This window comes from Podarcis erhardii (assembly GCF_964252035.2).
Source record: "Podarcis erhardii genome assembly, chromosome: 1".
NCBI classification, from domain to species: Eukaryota; Metazoa; Chordata; class Lepidosauria; order Squamata; family Lacertidae; genus Podarcis; species Podarcis erhardii.
This window is the reverse complement of record NC_138497.1, coordinates 51,987,098-52,006,275: the sequence shown is the minus strand read 5'-3', so window position 1 is coordinate 52,006,275 and position 19,178 is coordinate 51,987,098. Positions and strand designations below refer to the sequence as shown.

At 38.5% G+C, this 19,178-nt stretch overlaps 1 protein-coding gene across 5 annotated transcripts in view; it reads right to left on the bottom strand.

Moving 5' to 3' along the window:
- The window catches only part of PHF21A (PHD finger protein 21A), a 128,360-nt gene that overhangs the window by 80,093 nt on the left and 29,089 nt on the right, over window positions 1–19,178 (bottom strand). For all 5 annotated transcript variants that reach the window (XM_081834970.1, XM_081834969.1, XM_081834968.1 and 2 more), the window contains exons 2-3: window positions 1,479–1,520; window positions 316–473 (exon numbers count right to left, since the gene is read on the bottom strand). In XM_081834970.1, the coding sequence (XP_081691096.1) occupies window positions 316–369 (54 nt within the window). In that variant the 5' untranslated portion in view covers window positions 370–473; window positions 1,479–1,520. The remainder of the gene's footprint in view (window positions 1–315; window positions 474–1,478; window positions 1,521–19,178) is intronic.

The window sequence follows — 19,178 nt, the reverse complement described above, 5'->3', positions numbered from 1 at the left end:
TTTTAATTTCTTCTAGCTCTCTTCTACCCTAAGCTTTTAATTATCCAAATTACTCCAACTATAAGCACCATGGGGACAGAAGTATTTGTGTCGTGTCCGGGGAAAGCAGATGAAAACCACTTTGAGTTCACAATATATTGTGGGCTATGAAGTCAATAAATTAAAACAGATAAAATGTGCACTATAGCATGATACTTACAAGCACACTAGAACTCAAGAATCCAGCAACTATTAGTATTTGGTCTGAACTCCTGAAGTCGAACAACCCCTTTTACTATTTCAAGTAAGATACACAAGGCAGAGAATGCAATTTACCTGGTGAACCTGAATTTCCACTTTCAGAGCCTCCTGTAGAGTCTGCAACTCCATTCTCTACCTTCTCCACTTTCTTGAGCTGTTGAGGTTACTAAATCCCCACCACCTTCAGACACTTGCTTCAGAGTAAAGGAAATATTCTGTTCTTTACGCTGCAGCTGCAAAATATATGTTACTTTTATCAGGAAAGGGGGGTGGGGCCATCAACTTGTCATATATTATACAAGATTCTTGTCTTTTATCTCAAGGCTTTGTAATGGAGGGCACGTGCCCAACACAGTGGATCCCCTTGCAGCATATCCGTGTTAAAAAGCTCAAGAGCTAAGAACTACATGTTAATTCAGAAGCAAGTTTGACCAAGCAACTTATTTTCACAGTGATATATTAAATTACACAAATGAGAACAGGCTATATATACATTCACAAGTAGCAATTAGGCAGATGTATATCAATATTAGTGTACTTCATGCAAATAAAATGGCATTGAATGAGTAGATTAACAAGAACAGCTCTTCTTACATCTAATTTATAAGGCAGTTAGAACTACTTTCAAAATCAAAATGCTTAGCAAGTCATACAAATCAGTTAACTAAAAACAAAACAAAACTATACAGTTGACTTGAAACTTGAGTGGGGTTAGGTTCTGGGGATTGTACATGGAGCCAAAATTGCATATAGCCAGAACAACCCAGGAACCACCCCCACAAAACCTTTCTGGAGCCGTCACACCAAGCGGGCCTTACCCCCCCAACACACACACCCCACAAGGCTTTGAAGGCTCTTGCACTGGCTCTGGGAAGCTCCCACAATATTTTGCAGGAACCTCCTAGAGCCTGTTACAGAGCCTGCGTGAGAATTTCCCAGGGCCCAGGAAGCATGTGTTCAATTTGTCTAACTACATGCTGGTTAAATGCACACAAGTTGCAAGTCGGCTGTAATAGTGAACGTTGTACCTATCATGTTTGGATTTATTTGGTCAAGTTTGACATGAACGTGACAGAAAGTGCTTCAAGTCCCTTATCTATAATACTAGAATAAGAAATGAACATTTTACACAACAAATCTTCATTGCTTATTTTAGGGATTTCACTAAACAAAACGTTTATTCTGACTAGAAGTTCAACATAAGCAAAGGGGGGGGGGAGGGAGAGAAAATAGCTTACCAGTTTTGGAAAACAAGTATTCTCTTCAGCTCTGTTTCCCCCCTACAAAAAAGAAACAAGGAGAAATCAGCAGATAGTACAGTTAACAAAAAATGCATTCAGACTGACTGGCAAACAAATATTTTTAAAGAAATTATGGCAAGTCAGAAAAAAGAGAGAAGTTTAATATATCAAAGAAAAGTTCTATTACAGTCTGTGCTAAACCAGAAAGGAGTTCAAATTCCTTTGCCAAATGGACAAAAAAAAAAGGGAAGTAGAAACTATTCAACCTCCCTCATTCTTGTATGTTTATTAAAACTAAATTAAATCAGAATCAGAATCCCAAGAAGGAAGAAAACACCTAAAAGGCCAAATGTCTACCAATTACCCTAGGCTGCACAAAACCTGCCACCACCACACCCTTAAGATCCTACCTACCCTCCAAACATTAGGATGACGCTTGGCCTTGTGGCACACTTAAAGCAGTTTCCAAAAGACAACTCCTCCCTTTGTTGAGATGCCACCCATGTTGGCCTGGCTAAAAGGCTTCCCAGCCAGCAGATGTCAGAATTGGGGGGTGTATTCAGTTACAATATGCCTGGGACATCTCTCCAGCCAAGCAAATGGCAGACAAAATGGCAGTGTAGAAACAAATGTAGAGCTTGGACCAGATGACAACAAAACAGCTTGCCTGCTCCATGGTTGTCCTGGCTGCTGTGCCTGTCTGCTCTGCCTGTTTGAAAAGCATCCAGGTAGGAAAACTAAATGGAGCTTGGGTCCTGGCATTGCTAGGGACCATGTATAGGCATAGTACTGTATTTAAGACCACAGCCTCCACCCCACAAGTACTACTCACAGTTTGAAATAGCCAGCATCAAAGAAAGGGAGTTAAATTTCCATTGCTCCTACATTCAGAGTTAAGGACCTATCTGCATGAGAACATAAGATGCTAAATAAAGACCACAAACAGTTATTCTTAATGATATTTTTTGTGCTTACTGTTCATTGACTCTACTTGCCGAAGTTTGGACTTTTATTTCTCCATAACTCAGATTCTGAACAAAGCCAGTACAATTTAAAAACAAACAAATACAACAGGAAGAAAATACTGCAATCTTTGAGAGTGGCTTCTTTTTTCAACTTGCAACATTACCCAATGACTTCAGGGAAGGCAACATAGCCTTCCCTACAGTGGCAATTCCTACCCAAGATCTAGAGAACAGTGAATTGGAACCAGCTAATCTAAAATTTTAAAAATCCACAATTTAAACCAACAGACATGGGTGCATAGTATTCTCAACAGACACCAACACTTTGTTTCTTGACTATCTTATCACATAAGCATTATGTCATATGGGTATAGCTTATATGCTTCTCATTTTTTTCCACCCTACAAAAATGTGAGAGACTTGAGGAAGCTCATGTGCACAAAAGCAGGAAAGCAGCTGGACTGTGGAGCTCCACACTATCTCAAACTTGCTTATCTCCCCCTGCAGCAAATCTTCTACCACACAATTGCAGGTTTCTAGGCCCCAATCAAGATGTTGGTCTTGTCGTTTAAAGTTTGGGACTTCTCTCAAAATTGGAAACGGAACTGTTAGATCCTAAAATTAAGAATTTGTCAAGAATGTATAACTTGCTGTTGAAATGGAACACTCAGGATGAAACGGTGAAATCTGCTATGATTAAATGGGCACAAGATGTCGGACATAATATTATGATGGCTGACTGGGAACAGTTATGGACCACAGGTATGAAATTTACGGCATGCAATGCCCTAAGAGAGAATTTAATGAAAATGATTTACAGGTGGTACATGACACCAGTCAAGCTTGCAAAAATTTATCATCTGCCCGATAATAAATGTTGGAAATGTAAAGAGACGGAAGGTACATTCTTTCACCTTTGGTGGACATGCCCAAGGATTAAGACTTTCTGGGAGATGATCTATAATGAAATGAAAAAGGTATTTAAATATACCTTTCTGAAGAAACCAGAGGCCTTTCTCCTGGGCATGGTCGGCCAATTGGTGTCAAAGAAGGATAGAACTTTCTTTATGTATGCTACAACAGCAGCAAGAATACTTATTGCAAAGTATTGGAAGACACAAGTATTGGAAGACACACACCCGGGAAGAATGGCAGATGAAGGTGATGGACTACATGGAACTGGCGGAAATGACTGGCAGAATCCGAGACCAGGGAGAAGAGTCGGTGGAGGAAGATTGGAAGAAATTTAAAGACTATCTACAGAAACATTGTAAAATTAATGAATGTTAGAAGGATGTTGGAATGAAGTTATGTGGTTTTAGCAGAAATGTTATAAGGGTTTAGGAAAAAATAGATTGTTAATTGGTGAAAGGAGGGAAAGTAAAGTTACATTATATTAAGATAAATTACAGAACAAAAAGTGGAAAAGATGGAAAGGATTTGCTGAAATGGTTAATTGAACGAGAATACAAAAAAGGGAGGTGTGAGGAGGTCAAGGAAACAAGCAAATGAAAGACAAGTTATGGGAAGATCAGCTGTGGTTTTTTTTCCTTCTTCTTTTTCTTCTTCCTTATTGTGATGCGTTGTTTTGTTCTTGTTTGATATGGCGTTTTTATTCTTTCTTTTTGTAACCTTTAAAATTTTAATAAATATTATTTATTTAAAAGAAATAAAGTTTGGGACTTCTCAGAGTTCCTCCACCATCTGCAGCCTAGTGGGTTGATAGAGAAAGGATTTTGAAGTGGTAGCACCCCAGCTCTGGAAAGCTCCAAAGACAGATTTGTCAGGTAGCTTCAGACTTAAAACTTTTTTCTTGTGCTGCTTTACAGATCTGCTTTCAGCTTTACTGTGTGCATGTTTAATTTTTTTGTACTTTATTTTATGCAAACTGCCCTGATAACTGGATTAAAGGGTCGGGTATGAATCTGAATGAATGCAGTCAGGCTCTTGGGGCACAGTGCTGGCTCAGGCACCTGACAACCCCTTCCTATTGTGGTTTATGTAGTTAGAGGGGATGCAGATACTGTAACTGCATGGAGTTTATGCAGAAAACATATGTATCACATATGGCAAACAATTCATGCACCTTACAGAAAGACAACAAACTAAATCATATAGCTCAGTCAGTAGAGCATGAGACTCTTAATCTCAGGGTTGTGGGTTCGAGCCCCACGTTGGGCAAAAGATTCCTGCATTGCAGGGGATTGCACTAGATGACCTTTGTGGTCCCTTCCAACTCTACAGTTCTATGATATACCTTTAGAAAGTGTTTTCCCCTGCATGGTGTGAGTTACTTATTACTATTAAATCCAAGTTTGGCCCCCAATATTCATTCTGCAGTTCAAATTTAATACTTTTTAAACCAGGGGAGAACAGAATATTTTCTACCAAACTTTGTCTCAAAATACCTGTAACAGTTATGTTTAAGCACATGAAGTGACAAAAATGTATTTCAGGATAAGTTCAGAGCTAAAATTATCTGAAGAGTGGAATTCTGAGGTATTCATTGACTATACACACACACACACACACACACATGCTTGTTATTCCACTTATATATTTTTTCTTTCTTCGATCATGTAAATCAAAGCAGAATACATAAGACTGCCAGAGATGCCAATAAAAATCAATGCCTTCTGCATCAGCTCTGTATGCAACCTCACCTATGTAGTTACTATACAAGCAAGACTCAAGAAGAACAATCAAGTGCCACTAAGCAAGAAGCTCTCACATACTAGAAAGCAAACTTTGCATATCTCTGTACTCAGAGAACATTCAAATGCTCATTTTGAAACATTTTAAAAATAAACAAACCAGGGCTTTTTTCCAGCTGGAACTCACTGGAACTCAGTTCTGGCACCTTTCAGGTGGGTGCCATTGCCATTATAAGAGAACAAGGGAGGGGTTCATGGGGAGTTCTGCTACCTCTATTTCTAGAAACACAGCACTGAAAACAAACAATACAGAGATTAAAACTAATAGTTGTGAAATTATTGTATTGTTTAATAAAATAAGTCCCAAAACTTTCCAGAACTGGATATATTTTTCAGGAGAAATATATTATTTATTAAAATACATTTTTCTATTTCCCTTTCGTCCATCCACAACCTCTCTCACAAGCGCAATACCCACCCAGCTGGGTGTTTTCTTCTAGTATCTCTACTTGTCTGAAGAAGCATTTTGACTATGGATCTGTTTAATGAAATTAATCAATTTAGCATGGATATAAGCTTTATAAGGAGTCTGACAAGATCTGCTTTTTATTTTAGCAGAACAAGTTTTTAAACTCCAAGGGAGCAGAGATCAGTTTTCAAATATCAGTAGCCTAGCCAGCAGGCTTAGTAACAGAAATGTAGCAGCTACTTTAAAAGAGGAGAAAGCTTTACTTCAGAAAAACTTGGAAGTCACATGTAATATGCTTGTTCTGGGTCACAGTGAACAGGGTCAAATGGTATAGATTTTGTCAAGCTTGTGGCTGTAATATTCTTGAGTGTTCAGAAGGTACGTATATTCAGTCTAGTGTCCAACAAGGTTGCTGTCAGTCAGGAATTGGAAATGCATAGAGGTTTTTAGACAGCCAGCCCTGTTTGTAAATAAGGCTATGGCAAACTGGGCAAAAGAACAACAAAAAATGGTTTAGGCAGGGAGAGGAAGTAGGCTATCACCACCTTAAGAGTGGCCCCCTGAGTCCAGACAGATGAGTGAAAATCAGTCACCTAGCTTTTTCCCTCAAAAACAACAAAATGCCATGATATTAAAATGTTTCCATCTCCGAGGTACCTGGACTACATTTTTTCCTTGTGCAGAAAAAGCTTTTCCCTTAATTACTACTGTCAGTTCCTGCTTAACAGAAACATTTCTCCTTTCATTTGTGTACAATCCAACACATTTAATGTAATTTTATTTAATAGCAACAAATTTTAAAATGCTGCTTTTGAGCATTTTAATTGAATTTCGATTTCTATGCAAGTGCAGCTTCAAAAAAATAAAAAACCACACTAAGTTAAAAGCTAATTATCTAGCAAACAAGCAATGCATTTTCAAGAATGACAAAAATAGGAGTTTAAAAAAATATGAATTTTAAATTGACTCTCTGTAATAAAGCTTAAACCTATTATATTCCTCTAAAATAAAGAGACAGAATAAAATTAATTCTTTTCATCTCATCCATCTTGGGCTATGGGCAAAGAAGCTGGGATTATACTACAAGGGAGCAGTCTCCTTTGTGGACACACGAAAGACTAGTTTTCATGGAGGCGGCAGGCTTCCGATTGGGCTTCAGACTACAGGTAAGTGCTTGCATGATCAAATGCTCTTCAATGGACACATACTTCTGCACATGAGAGGGGTGCACATTAGGGAAAAGGATAAGCTGAACCTCTCTCCTTTGACATGCAAGTTTTTGATGTGGAGTAACATTCCATAAATGTGAACTGTCACCTACAGTTTGAAGTGGTAAAGTACAGGCAAAGACTTCTCACCTTAGAGAGAACTAGACCCTGTATTTCCTATAAACACACTTCTAGTTGCATCTATAATCTTAGCTCAGTGCAACAATGTTCTCTCCCTCTTCCCAAGCTCCTCCTGAGAAGTCTACCATAAGAGCAAGAATGAAGCGCAGGAATCAGTCTAAAAAAGAAGTGCTAAGTAAAAAAGGATTATTTTTCTAAAAAGATCAAAAAATTGCTACTACACCACAAATAATAACACAGCTGGAAAGTACAACTCGCATGTTAGGTTGTCCCTATACAGGACGGATCATTTTTATAACCAAATTAAAACGTCAAGAAAAGGGCTGGATTGAAAGTGATTGATAAAATCAAGTTTCCAACTTTCTAATTCATGTAGTTACTGATTGGTTGCTGTAATAAATGAAATCTGTGTTTGCAACAAAAGTAAGCTTTTACAATACCAGGAGCATAGCCCCTGACCCCTGTTTATTCAACCTTCATAGCCTTTGAGCCACAGAATTTATTTCTGCTTAGGGAAGCAATTATGAAGGTAAGTATTTCTATTTGGCTCTGTACACACACACAGACACAGACACAGACACAGACACACACACACACACACACACACACACACACACAGAAAGTACTTCTTCGTGCAGCACATAGAACAACTGTAGAATTCGCTCCCACGGCCTTGGTGGCTATGCTCTGCCTCCACAATCAGAGGCAGTATATAGTATGCTTCCAAATACCAGTTGCTAGAAACTGTGGAGGGGGGGTTGTTCTTGTGCTAAGATCCTGCTTGCAGATTTCCCACAGGTATCTAGTTAGCCACTGGATAACAGGATACTGGGCTAAATGGGCCATTGGCCTGATCCAGCAAGATCATCTTATGTTCTTATGACACTAAGCACACCCATTACATGTGAAGATGTGCTTAGAACTATGCAGGAGGAAGAGCTGATACTTACTCTGCAGAAGAGAATTTCACAATGTCATAGAAAATAAATGTCCATGCAATTTAATCAACAGTCCAAAGGTTCATAGTCTAAACAATACTACAAAAGAGATCCACAATGGCATAATTATAATGCACAACCTAAGATTACTTTCCTGTCCTGATTTATTCTTTTACATAAAAAGCAGGGTTTACTAAAATATCAGTGAGTTTTTAAGGTATTATGAGTGCAGACAAAGTTGTTCATATTAGATTTAGGTATTTTAAGCCAGGGAAAGGACACTTACTCTAACTGAAATTCAGTATGAAATAATTCTGATTAAAACAAAGATATTTTATCTTATTACTTCGAAAATCAGTTTTATTTTCATGTTGCTGTGAATAAAAACATGGAGAAATCTGCTCAATGGAAAGCTCAACAGACACAATTAGAAAGGAGGAGTGCAGATTTTTTTTAAAAAAAACCTTTATCAATGTTTCTGAACTTTCCTTTGAACTCATAGCATACCTTTTCAGAGTGTCTATGTACTCTTCAGAAAGGCAAATTATTTCCTTTCTACAGGAAGACTATCTCAGAGGAACTCTGGTATATCATTGCATGACATCACTGAGTACAACTACCTGTGCAAAATGCACAGAAGGTGGTATTATTATTATTATTATTATTACTATTTACTTACACCCCACCCATCCAATCAGATTCCCCCAGCCATTCTGGGTGGTTTCCCACATAATATTAAAGCAGTGAGATATCAAACATTAAAAACTTCCCGATGCAGGGCCGTCTTCTGATGTCTTTGGAAAGCTGTGTAGTTATTTAGATATTTGACATCTGACAGGTGGGTGTTCCACAGGGCAGGTGCCACCACCGAGAAGGCCCTCTGCCTGGTTCCCTGTAACTTCACTTCTTGCAGTGAAGGAACTGCTAAAAGGACCTCAGAGCTGGATCTCAGTGCCCAGGGTGAACACTGGGAGTTGAGACTCTCCTTCATGTATACAGGGCCGAGCCCATGTAGGGCTTTAAAAGTCTGCACCAACACTCAGAAACATACTAGCAGCCAATGCAGATCTTTCAAAACCTGTGTTAGATGGTCCCAGCGGTGGCTCCCAGTTACCAGTGTAGCAGCTGCATTCTGGATTAGTTGTGGTTTCCGAGTCACCTTCAAAGTAGCCCTGTGCAGAGTGCATTTCAGTGGTGCAAGCAGGAGTTAACCAGATCATGTACCACTCAGGCAAGACAGTGCACAGGGAGGTAGAGTCTCAGTTGGCATACCAGATGGAGCTGGTAGACAGTCACCCTGGACACAGAATTGATCTGCACTTCCATGGACAGCTGTAAGTCCAAAATGACCCCAAGGCTGTTCACCTGTTCCTTCAGGGACACAGTAACCCCATTCAGGTCCACGGAGTCCCCCACACCTGCCCACCACCTATCCCTCAGAAACAGTACTTCTGTCTTGTCAGGATTCAACCTCAATCCGTTGACTGCCATCCACCCTCCAAATGCCTCTAGACACTCACAGAAGACATTCACCACCTTCACTGGTTCTGATTTAAACAAGAGGTACAGCTGGGTATCATCTGCATATTGGTGAACACCCAGCCCCAAAACTCCTGATGATCTGTCCCAGCGGTTTCATGTAGATTCTTGAATACCACCTATTTACCTTTGTTCAAATGAAAGTGCCCTCTAGAAGCCAAGAGAAGATGAAACTGATGGTTCTGGATATTGCAGGAGATTCTTCTACTACAGCTAGAATTTTTCGAGTTTTGCAGTTTCAGTTAGCTTGGCTTCATACTTATGATGAAGAAACTAATACTGAAGGTTTCTGTACACAAAAGAAGGTTTTGAGCCAGAATTCACAAGTAGGATTTGAAAACAAATTCTGATCATGCAGCAAATCCAGTATGCATTTATTTACAGCTGGCAGGATAGTAAAGTAGGCATTTGATGGCTTCACTACACAGGAGTGATGCTACTTTTCAGACATTTCCATACTTTCCTCACACTCCAAGGAAGTTTACATAATCTTACAGTCATACTGAACACAGTGGAACTTTCTTCTAAGAAACATGAACAAGATTGGGCTGAGCAGGAAAACAAAACTATGCAACTAAAAAGGGACAGGAAAGTCACCATATCCATTCCACTCAATATGCTACAACAGCAAAAATACCCAGCCATCATCCAGACGAGCGATAATCACAAATCCAACATACATTACGAAATAGTCACATGGCTATTCTATTTGAAAAAAGCAAAGTACGCCACAGTTCTGTAATATGTTTCTATTTTGTTCTGAACGTGTTTTCCATCAGGAAATGCTCTTTGAAGTTCAGGCACTGTATTTGTTTACTCCTTCCCCCAAACATTCCTTGGATAAGAGACCAATATACTGTGATATCTGCAGCTGTGATTATCAGGAGGGTCAGAAGACCTAATCTTCAAACTTGGTTTTCCGGAATACAGTCAATCCTTAAAAATATTATTTTCAGAAACAAAAGGGAAACTGTCCCTTGTTATGAAGCCACACATGATTATTGCAGTGCCTCTACTTGTCTTCTAAACAGTTCTGAAATTATTACAAGAGCCACTTGGAGAAAGGGCAGTAGGCATGTCAAAAGAATGTTACAGAGGCATGAGGATGATTTTGAAGTCGGAGCAACGATAAAAACATGGGGATAGGGATCTTTGAGATCAGAATTGGAATCCATAAGTAAACTTAACTCCCAATAAGATACAGCCATATGGTAAGAATATGACTGAGGGCATAGTGGTTGACAAAGCTGAAGGATTAGTATCTACTAGACATCTGCTCTTGCTTCCTCCAGCATCCTGGATCAGACATAGGAGTAGAAGAGAAATAATCATCTCAATAGCACAAGACTACTTTACATACATTTTACCTTCACAGGGGTAAGCCAATGCACACACAGGAGCTTGTGGTAATAAGAAAATGCATAAGCTGTATACATAAGACACATGTGTATATATTTTGCTCTACACCAATATTATTTCTGTGAAGGAAAAACATTACATGTAAAGGCGCAGCCATCAATACCCTCTAGAAGATGTTTGTAATCCTCAGTACCCCCAAACTGAGAACAGTGCCCCATGAGAAAAGGTGGCGGTTACATGCACATGATAAAAAGTCTGATTCCCTTTTCTTGCTGAACTGCTACGCCATCACTAACAAGCATGTGGTACTATTCAACTTTTTATGGCCTGAATCTCTTTACTAAGAATATGGACTTGAAATCCTCAAGCTGTGTGATCGGAAAGGAAGACAGTGAAGATAGTGGCTCCCATACAAAGCTTAAGGACTTGGCTTTTCAGTGCAACTACTGAACAGTTGCTACTTATTTCATGTGTACAATTCAGACATCATCTCTCAAGCTTCTGTTGTGGGAATAATGCACAGTAATACTGTCTAGAAACAGAAGCCACTGAAGCATGATGGGATGGGGGAAACTTCACTACAATGCAATAAATTGATGTTTTAAAAACAAAATTGTGTTTTATCAAAATAAAACACAATTAACGCAGTAAGCTGACGGTTACTGTGTGCTGCTTTGGACACAGACTACCTTGGAAAAGTGGAAAATAAATTGAACTATTAGGACAGGGGTTGCTGTTTTTAGCAGTAATCATGTGTTTCCTTTAATATCTAGTTCGTCTAATCATGGAGAAAGTGTTCACCAATGCACAAAACTACTCTAATAATAGTTCAGCATCAAAATTTAATAAGAATGGATATCGCATGCTTTATCCACAAGAGAGGAAGACTAGCTGCATGCAAATTAACCTATTTTTCCGTGTATTACATGCCCCCGTATATAAGACGCCCCCTATTTTTGGGGACTCCAAATGGGGGAGATTGCCCAAAGTTCTTGAGCTTTTTGGGAGGGGTGGCACAGAGCAGAGTTGTTGAGCTTTTTGGGGGGGGGGAATGCTGACAATCACTCACCCACCTGACCTACGCTGCCACTCACACGCGTCACAAAAAGCGACCTATCATCTGTCTCCTCGCCAGCAGAAGCCGACAATCACCTGCCCAATTGCTGCAGCAACAGCAAATCAACACCAGCTCTTGCCACAGCCAACAATAACCGCTGACAATCTCCGGCTCGTGGCAGCAACCAATCCCACGTTCCTCCTATGCACTATTTGTTTATAAGACAACCCCCAATTTCTAACATAATTTTTCAATAAAAAAACTCATCTTATACATGGAAGAGTACAGTATATTGCTGTTGTAGATACCACATTGTGCAAGCAAAAGTAAAACTCTGAACATGGCCATAGATGATTTACCTCTGATTCAATGGGGCCATTGGAAAGGACCCAAGAGTCAAAGAAGTGTGCATTATCTATCCATCTATCTACCAACAAGTGGTACACATCAATACCTAGAAACTAAGAACAAGTATTAAACAGTTTAAAAGCGAAAACAAAAGCAAATTAAGAATAGAGAGTTCCCAATTGTGTCAACTCCAAGGGGATACACTTATTTTTTTTTATTTTTCTTAAAAAAACGATTCCAAAGTTCCATATAGGAGCATGGATACCCCAGGAATGGAACTGATCACAAACATCTGAATAATAGCATAGCTTATGGGAGGCCTATAGAGTTGGCATTCTTTCTTTACTAAACAAGTTGAGAGGAAACAGGCTATGCCTGCCGTGATGTTTTCCAGTATATCCCTGCACTGGGAATCTCAAGGCAGTCCCTGAGTGAGGAGGGCAATTTAGATAGGTAGCCACAAAGGAATCACATCAGAGCTTGTGCCTTCTTTGGGGCAGAAAACATCAAGAGTGATACCACTGCACTTTGAGATTCCATACTTCTTGCCAAGAATATATAAATCTCAACAAAGCACCTGCCAGAAACATCCACCAATTCAGGCTGGGGGGGGATCCTAAATGCAAATATTAACAGGGAGAGGTGATACAGGAACATATAAGTGAAAAGCAGAGTGGGAACCCTTTTGCTTCTTCAATTGTGGTGTTAGATAAAAGGTTTAAAAAAATTAATAAATTGTATGAAGGACAAGAAAAAGTCTCAAAATGAAAGCAAAACAAACCCAGAGGCTCGAATAGGAACAGCACAATGCTTCCTTCCTGCTACACCCACTATATTATACATCTGTATTAAAGTATGCATTGTTGAACAAAGTGGTAAGCAACTTTGGGAAGTAGAAGCAAGCCAAATGAAATTTCTACATTCAGAAAACCCTTTGGTGTAAGGCTGACAAAGCAGAAAGCAGCAAAAACACTTCAACAGAAGCATTTTTCATGTATGTAATTGATGACTGAAAGTTTTGCCTGTTTTTTTTGTAAAAGCCATTTAAGAAGGAAGCCAATAATTGAGGATGTCAGCAGAAACAAATACTTAAGACAATTATATACATGTGAAAACAAGTGACTGTGATGGAGATTTTCATAATCTTAACTTTCAGCTATGCATGGAGGTTTTTGAAAGCTCTTCTTAATTTCCATTAACATTTTAGTGTTATACATACAAAATAAAAGTTTAGAAAAATAAAGAAGAGGAATATAAGTAGTGAGGGAAACTCAATGTATGTTTTCCCAATCACCATGAAGTATTTGTTTACTGCTAATACTGGTCTTTTACAAGCAGTTACAAGAGACTTCCATTAAACTTTGTTCAAAATCCCACGAGCCTTTATTTCCCACCCCCCAAAAGTCTCCTCATCAGAGCAGCAGGGGGTCCCATTAGACACCCTATTTTACTTTCACCTTATAAATAACATTAGCTGTACACCATTTCCATGGAAACCAAATACAATGAAACACATTTAAATGAATACCTGTTAAATGGATGAATTTATATCTAAAAGTATTTTCTGTTACACATAAAATTGACAGGATAATGAGACATTCTTAAATTAATAACATGACTACCCTGGTCCCAAATTACTAAACATTCCTTTTTATACATTACAAACTAGTAGTAAAAGTGGGCTAGATATTGCAAGCTCTCTCTGTAGAGGACAGCAGTCTCAAGTGAGAACAATAATGCAAAGATCTGAGAAAACTTACAATTTTCATTACCGTATATGGATGGTGCTAGTTACACTTTTAAAACAGGTTTCAGCTTCTACACATGAATCAAATAATGTCACTGTTTAATAAGATCTTCAGTGATGTCATACATAGACAAAACTAATATTCAGATCACTAGTAGCTTCTTTGTTCAAACATTTTAGGTTTAGTTGCATTGTTTGTTTTGTTTGTTTAGTTGTTTAGTCATGTCCGATTCTTCGTGACCCCATGGACCAGAGCACGCCAGGCACTCCTGTCTTCCACTGCCTCCCGCAGTTTGGTCAAACTCAGGCTGCATTACTCCATGCAAAATACATATTACTAATCTGCCAAAACACAGACATACATATACTCAGCAGTTAAGGCTTTTATGCTGTATTTCTTGTGTTGCTTTATTTCTGTGGTCTTATGGAAACCAAATACACTGAGTGTTGCTTTAATACTATCCCTGATTACCTGTAATTGTGTTTTTCTGGTTTTAAATTTATTGTGCATCATATATCATTGGCATATAACTGTTGGAAGCCACATTGGGATGGTTTGACCCCAAAAGGTGGCATACATAATAAACCAAATAATATCTAGTGCTTGTTTCATTATACCTAGGAAAAGCTCCGCAGCTGCACAAATGAATCAGGCAATCCCAAGTTTATTTGAATGCAGGATTTCCTGGTTCATTTGCTCATTTCCACACAGTGATAGGGGTTAGGGCAGGAAGTGTACAAGCCTATGGCCCACTTCCAGTTTCTCTCCAAGCACAATTATTGGGATGAAGGAACATCTGATTAGGCCCCTTTCTATTTGTCTACTATAGGTTTAACCTGAATTCCAGGTTTCGGTTTTCAGTGGAGTAGCCTTATCCCTTTATGTATTCTGTGATACTCCTTTACTAAAACTCTGCTTTTCTTTACTATATAGGCCACCTTTATGGTTCTTTGTCCTCACAGAATGTCAGTGGTGCCCACCTGAGAGGTTCCAGAGCTGAGCTGAAAAAAAGCCCTGCATCTTTCATCAATCTAATTTAGCACACCAACCATATAGCCTCTTGAATAAATATAATTTTGCCACAGTGATCTGCAATGTTATGGTTAGATTCCTAAAATGTGATGTACAGTGGTACCTGGGTTTTCAAGCGCCTTGGTACTCAAACAACTTGGAACCCAAACACTGCAAACCCAGAAGTAAGTGTTCCGGTTTGTGAAATTTTTTTGGCAGCCGAATATGAATATAAATAATATTTATTAAATTTTATTTGACAATAAATATATATAAAAACATATCAATTTCAGATATCATCATTTCATAAACATCCTTGGACTTCCTCACGCCTCTTGTTCCTACTCTCTAGACTCATAAGTTTTACCAGCAAATTATTAACTTAATTTAGTTTATCTAATTAAAATTTCCCAATATTCAAATCTCAAATTTAATCTTTTAGATTTCTTTTGTCAAAGGTTAATTATAGGATACCATTTATCCACAATTTATCTTATTTTTCAATTACATTGACTTTTATACATAAAGGTTATTAGTTTGTTAGAGCCTTGATGTTACAGATCTTACATTTTTCTTAACATTCATACAGTTTACAATGCTTTTGCAGATAGTCTTTAAACTTCTTCCAGTTCTCCTCCTCCAATTCTTCTCCCTGGTCTCGGAACATGCTCTGTTTTGAGTGTTATGCTTCCGATTTGAGTGCCCCATTTCCATTTTGAGTGTTATGCTGAGGTCTGTCTTTTTTTGCTATTTATTTTGCGTTTTTGTTTTGTGGCTCTTTTTTGTGACTGTGTGGGACCCAGTTTAGCTATTGATTGATTGATTGATTGATTGTGTGACTACAGTACATTGTTTATTGCTTACATTTTATGGATCAGTGGTCTCGTTAGATGGTAAAATTAATGCTAAATTGCTGTTTTAGGGGTTGTTTTTAAAAGTTTGGAACAGATTAATCCATTTTGCATTACTTTCTATGGGAAAGTGTACCTTGGTTTTGGAACAGACTTCCAGAATGGATTAAGTTTGAGAAACAAGGTACCACTGTACATGGATGTATCTTAAACGCTAACCAATTCAAAAATTGATAGTAAAGTTACTAACCCAACACTGAAAAATCTACACTGATTGTAGATCAGTAGAGTTTGAAATATTGGTTTTGACCTGAACAATCTGGGACCATGTATCTGAAGTACCACCTCTTCCCATATGATCCTGCCTCTTCACTATGATAGTCAATAATAAGAAGAAGAGTTTGGATTTGATATCCCGCTTTATCACTACCCAAAGGAGTCTCAAAGCGGCTAACATTCTCCTTTCCCTTCCTCCCCCACAGCAAACACTCTGTGAGGTGAATGGGGCTGAGAGACTTCAAAGGAGTGTGACTAGCCCAAGGTCACCCAGAAGCTGCATGTGGAGGAGCGGGGACACGAACACGGTTCCCCAGATTATGAGTCTACCACCCTTAACCACTACACCACACTGGCCCTGCAGAGTGCTTCTGTGTTCAGAGGTGAATGGTACCATTTCAGTTGTGGTATTCCACCTCTGGAATGCTATCCCTCAGAAAAATCAGATAAACAGCAAGCAAAAACTTCTCTGTTTTTGTTTTTTAATGGGTGCTGTCTCTGAGCTATTGCTGTCATTCTATCTGATTAAAATATTTTTATATTAACTTTCATAAAACTTCATGGCACTGTACAGAACAATAAAACCATATATACAAAATACCCAATCCAAAGCAAATTAAACCAGTTAGAGACAACCGGAGGAGGGGGGAAGAAACTAAACTTTAGTAGTATTTGGCTGTATGGTAGAATATTTGTTTTGTTTTATTATTAAATATATATTTAATATACTTTTTAAAAAAACTATTTGTAAGTCATATTGGGTATTACAATTTGAAAGAGAGAGGGTAAATGACATACAATCCCCTGCTACTATTTGGGTTTGTCATTGGCATACTACTCATAGTTTATAGAGAGCAGCAAACTTGGGTTCGCATATCAGGACAAACCAGACTCTGAATTATTTGGGCTTGTTTCTTCCCCGCAGCCAGAGGGGAACAACAAACAACATGTGTACATTAAGCTATAATTTAAAACTATGGTTAAATGTTACATATGAACCAGTTCAAGACCACAAAATTTTGTTAAAGCAGCTCTATATCTCTATTTTATTATATACATATCACTTATAAACACATATACTGATGCACAAAATGTAGGTTAAACAGTGGTGTCTTTTTCAATTTAACATTTGCTTTTGCAGTATTGTGAATTCTGATTTTTTCTTGGTCTAGTTAATTTTCTTAAGTAAAAAAGAGGAAACAGTATTTGAAACAGGAAAAGAAAACATTTGGGCTACTTAGAATCATGAAATTTAAATAACTGTTCAAGATTCAAGTGAGAATCGCTTAGAAATTCTTAGCACTAGAAGTTAAAAAAGGACAATGCAGCCTCCTCCATACATTCTGCTCACACTCCAAATGCAACAAACCTGCTGAGCTACTAGAGGTCTCCCCATGTTATCACTAGGTGTGAACAAGTCAGAACATCTCTCTCCATTTACACTGTTGAAGATAATGAGAATGAGTTCCTAGTCTGGAGTTCTGACTAACATTTGGGCTGCCAGACATGGCAAAATTAGTCTCCCCCCCCCCTTGCATTCAGTGAAGATTCAACTCTGATTCAACTGGTTTTATATTTCCTTCTCCCTGTGTGTTCATTTCTATGCTGTACAGATGCTCTCCAACAGCTATGTTGTTACCCATACTCGACTCACTCACTTATTAAATCAAACTTTTGTAACTTCCCTCTTTGCAACCAAAAACAGACTTTTTTAGGTTTTTAGGTTCCGGCACCTGCTATAACAAGCTTCCTCACCACCCCTAGCCTATAATGCTAAACTATGCATTCCACATTTTCTGCACGAGAACAAAATCATTCATCAGCCTACACAGAATTACCAAAAGTCGTCAGGGTGCATTAACAGCAACACATTAAATTACTGACACAACATTTTAGGTTTATTTCAGTTCTTAGCCCCACACCCTGAAAAACCTTACGGCTGTTCTACAAGTTTAAGGTGCAGCCTAAAAAGAAATAAAAATTTAAGGAGTCTTCATGTTGGCATCTTAAAATAAAGTTATTCTGGCACTCTGTTCACAATTATTCATCTTTTTGCTATCATACTTGAAGAATTAATGTCTAGAAACATATTTAAAGAGTAGAATCGTGCTTGGAAACAACATGAGTTAGGGATCTGATTTTAATGGGATTACTGCAATTCCAGAAGCAGTTATAAGGTGGTATTTAATGCTAGTTCTATTCAGAACACACCTGATGAAATAAACATGACTAACATAGTTTTAGTAATTTCAGTGGGTCTAACTCCAAGTACGATACAACCCACAGTTGTTACATCAGAGGGAATTAATGGCTAGTGCAGCCTTCCCCAACCTCCAGATGTTTTCAGCTACAACTTCCAACAGCCCAGTGCCTTTTAAAATTTCAGTTGTTAGAGAGCTATGGCCATTATTGAAATGAGATAGTTAGACCACACTTCTCCATGCATTGACAATCACACAGTTGGATTACTGCAATGCACTCTATGTACGGCTACCCTTGGGGTTGGTCTGGAGACTGAAGCTGATGCAGAACACAGTGACTAGGCTGCATGTGGAGGGAAACTACCATTAACATATAACATTCTGCTTGTGAGATTTGCACAGGCTGCCAATCTGCTCCCAGGCCAATCAAGGTGATGGTACTAACATGTACTGTACAGTCAGGACAAGGTTACTTGAGAAACTACTTGAGAGTTTCTCATGCAAGTTCCAAAGATCTCAAAAGCCCACTCTGCAGTAACTCAGGGAATGGCTTTCAGTTTGGCTGCCCCTTTTCTGTAGAATTATCTTTAGTGTGTATCACCTTGAGATGGTTGTTAAGAAGGCAATTAATAAATCAATAATAATGATAATAATATTCCTAACACAGCTGAAGCTATTTTATACAGTCATGCATGCAGCCATCTAAACCATCACTTAATTGGTGCCTTAAGTTTCACAAGCTAATACAGACAATGACAGCACTGTGCAAAGTAAAAACTAAGAGGCTATATAACCTTTGGGTGTCACCCTGACAAGAAAGTAAATACAGTGGTACCTCTGGTTACGAACTTAATTAGTTCCAGAGGTCCTTTCTTAACCTGAAACCGTTCTTAACCTGAGGTACCACTTTAGCTAATGGGGCCTCCTGCTGC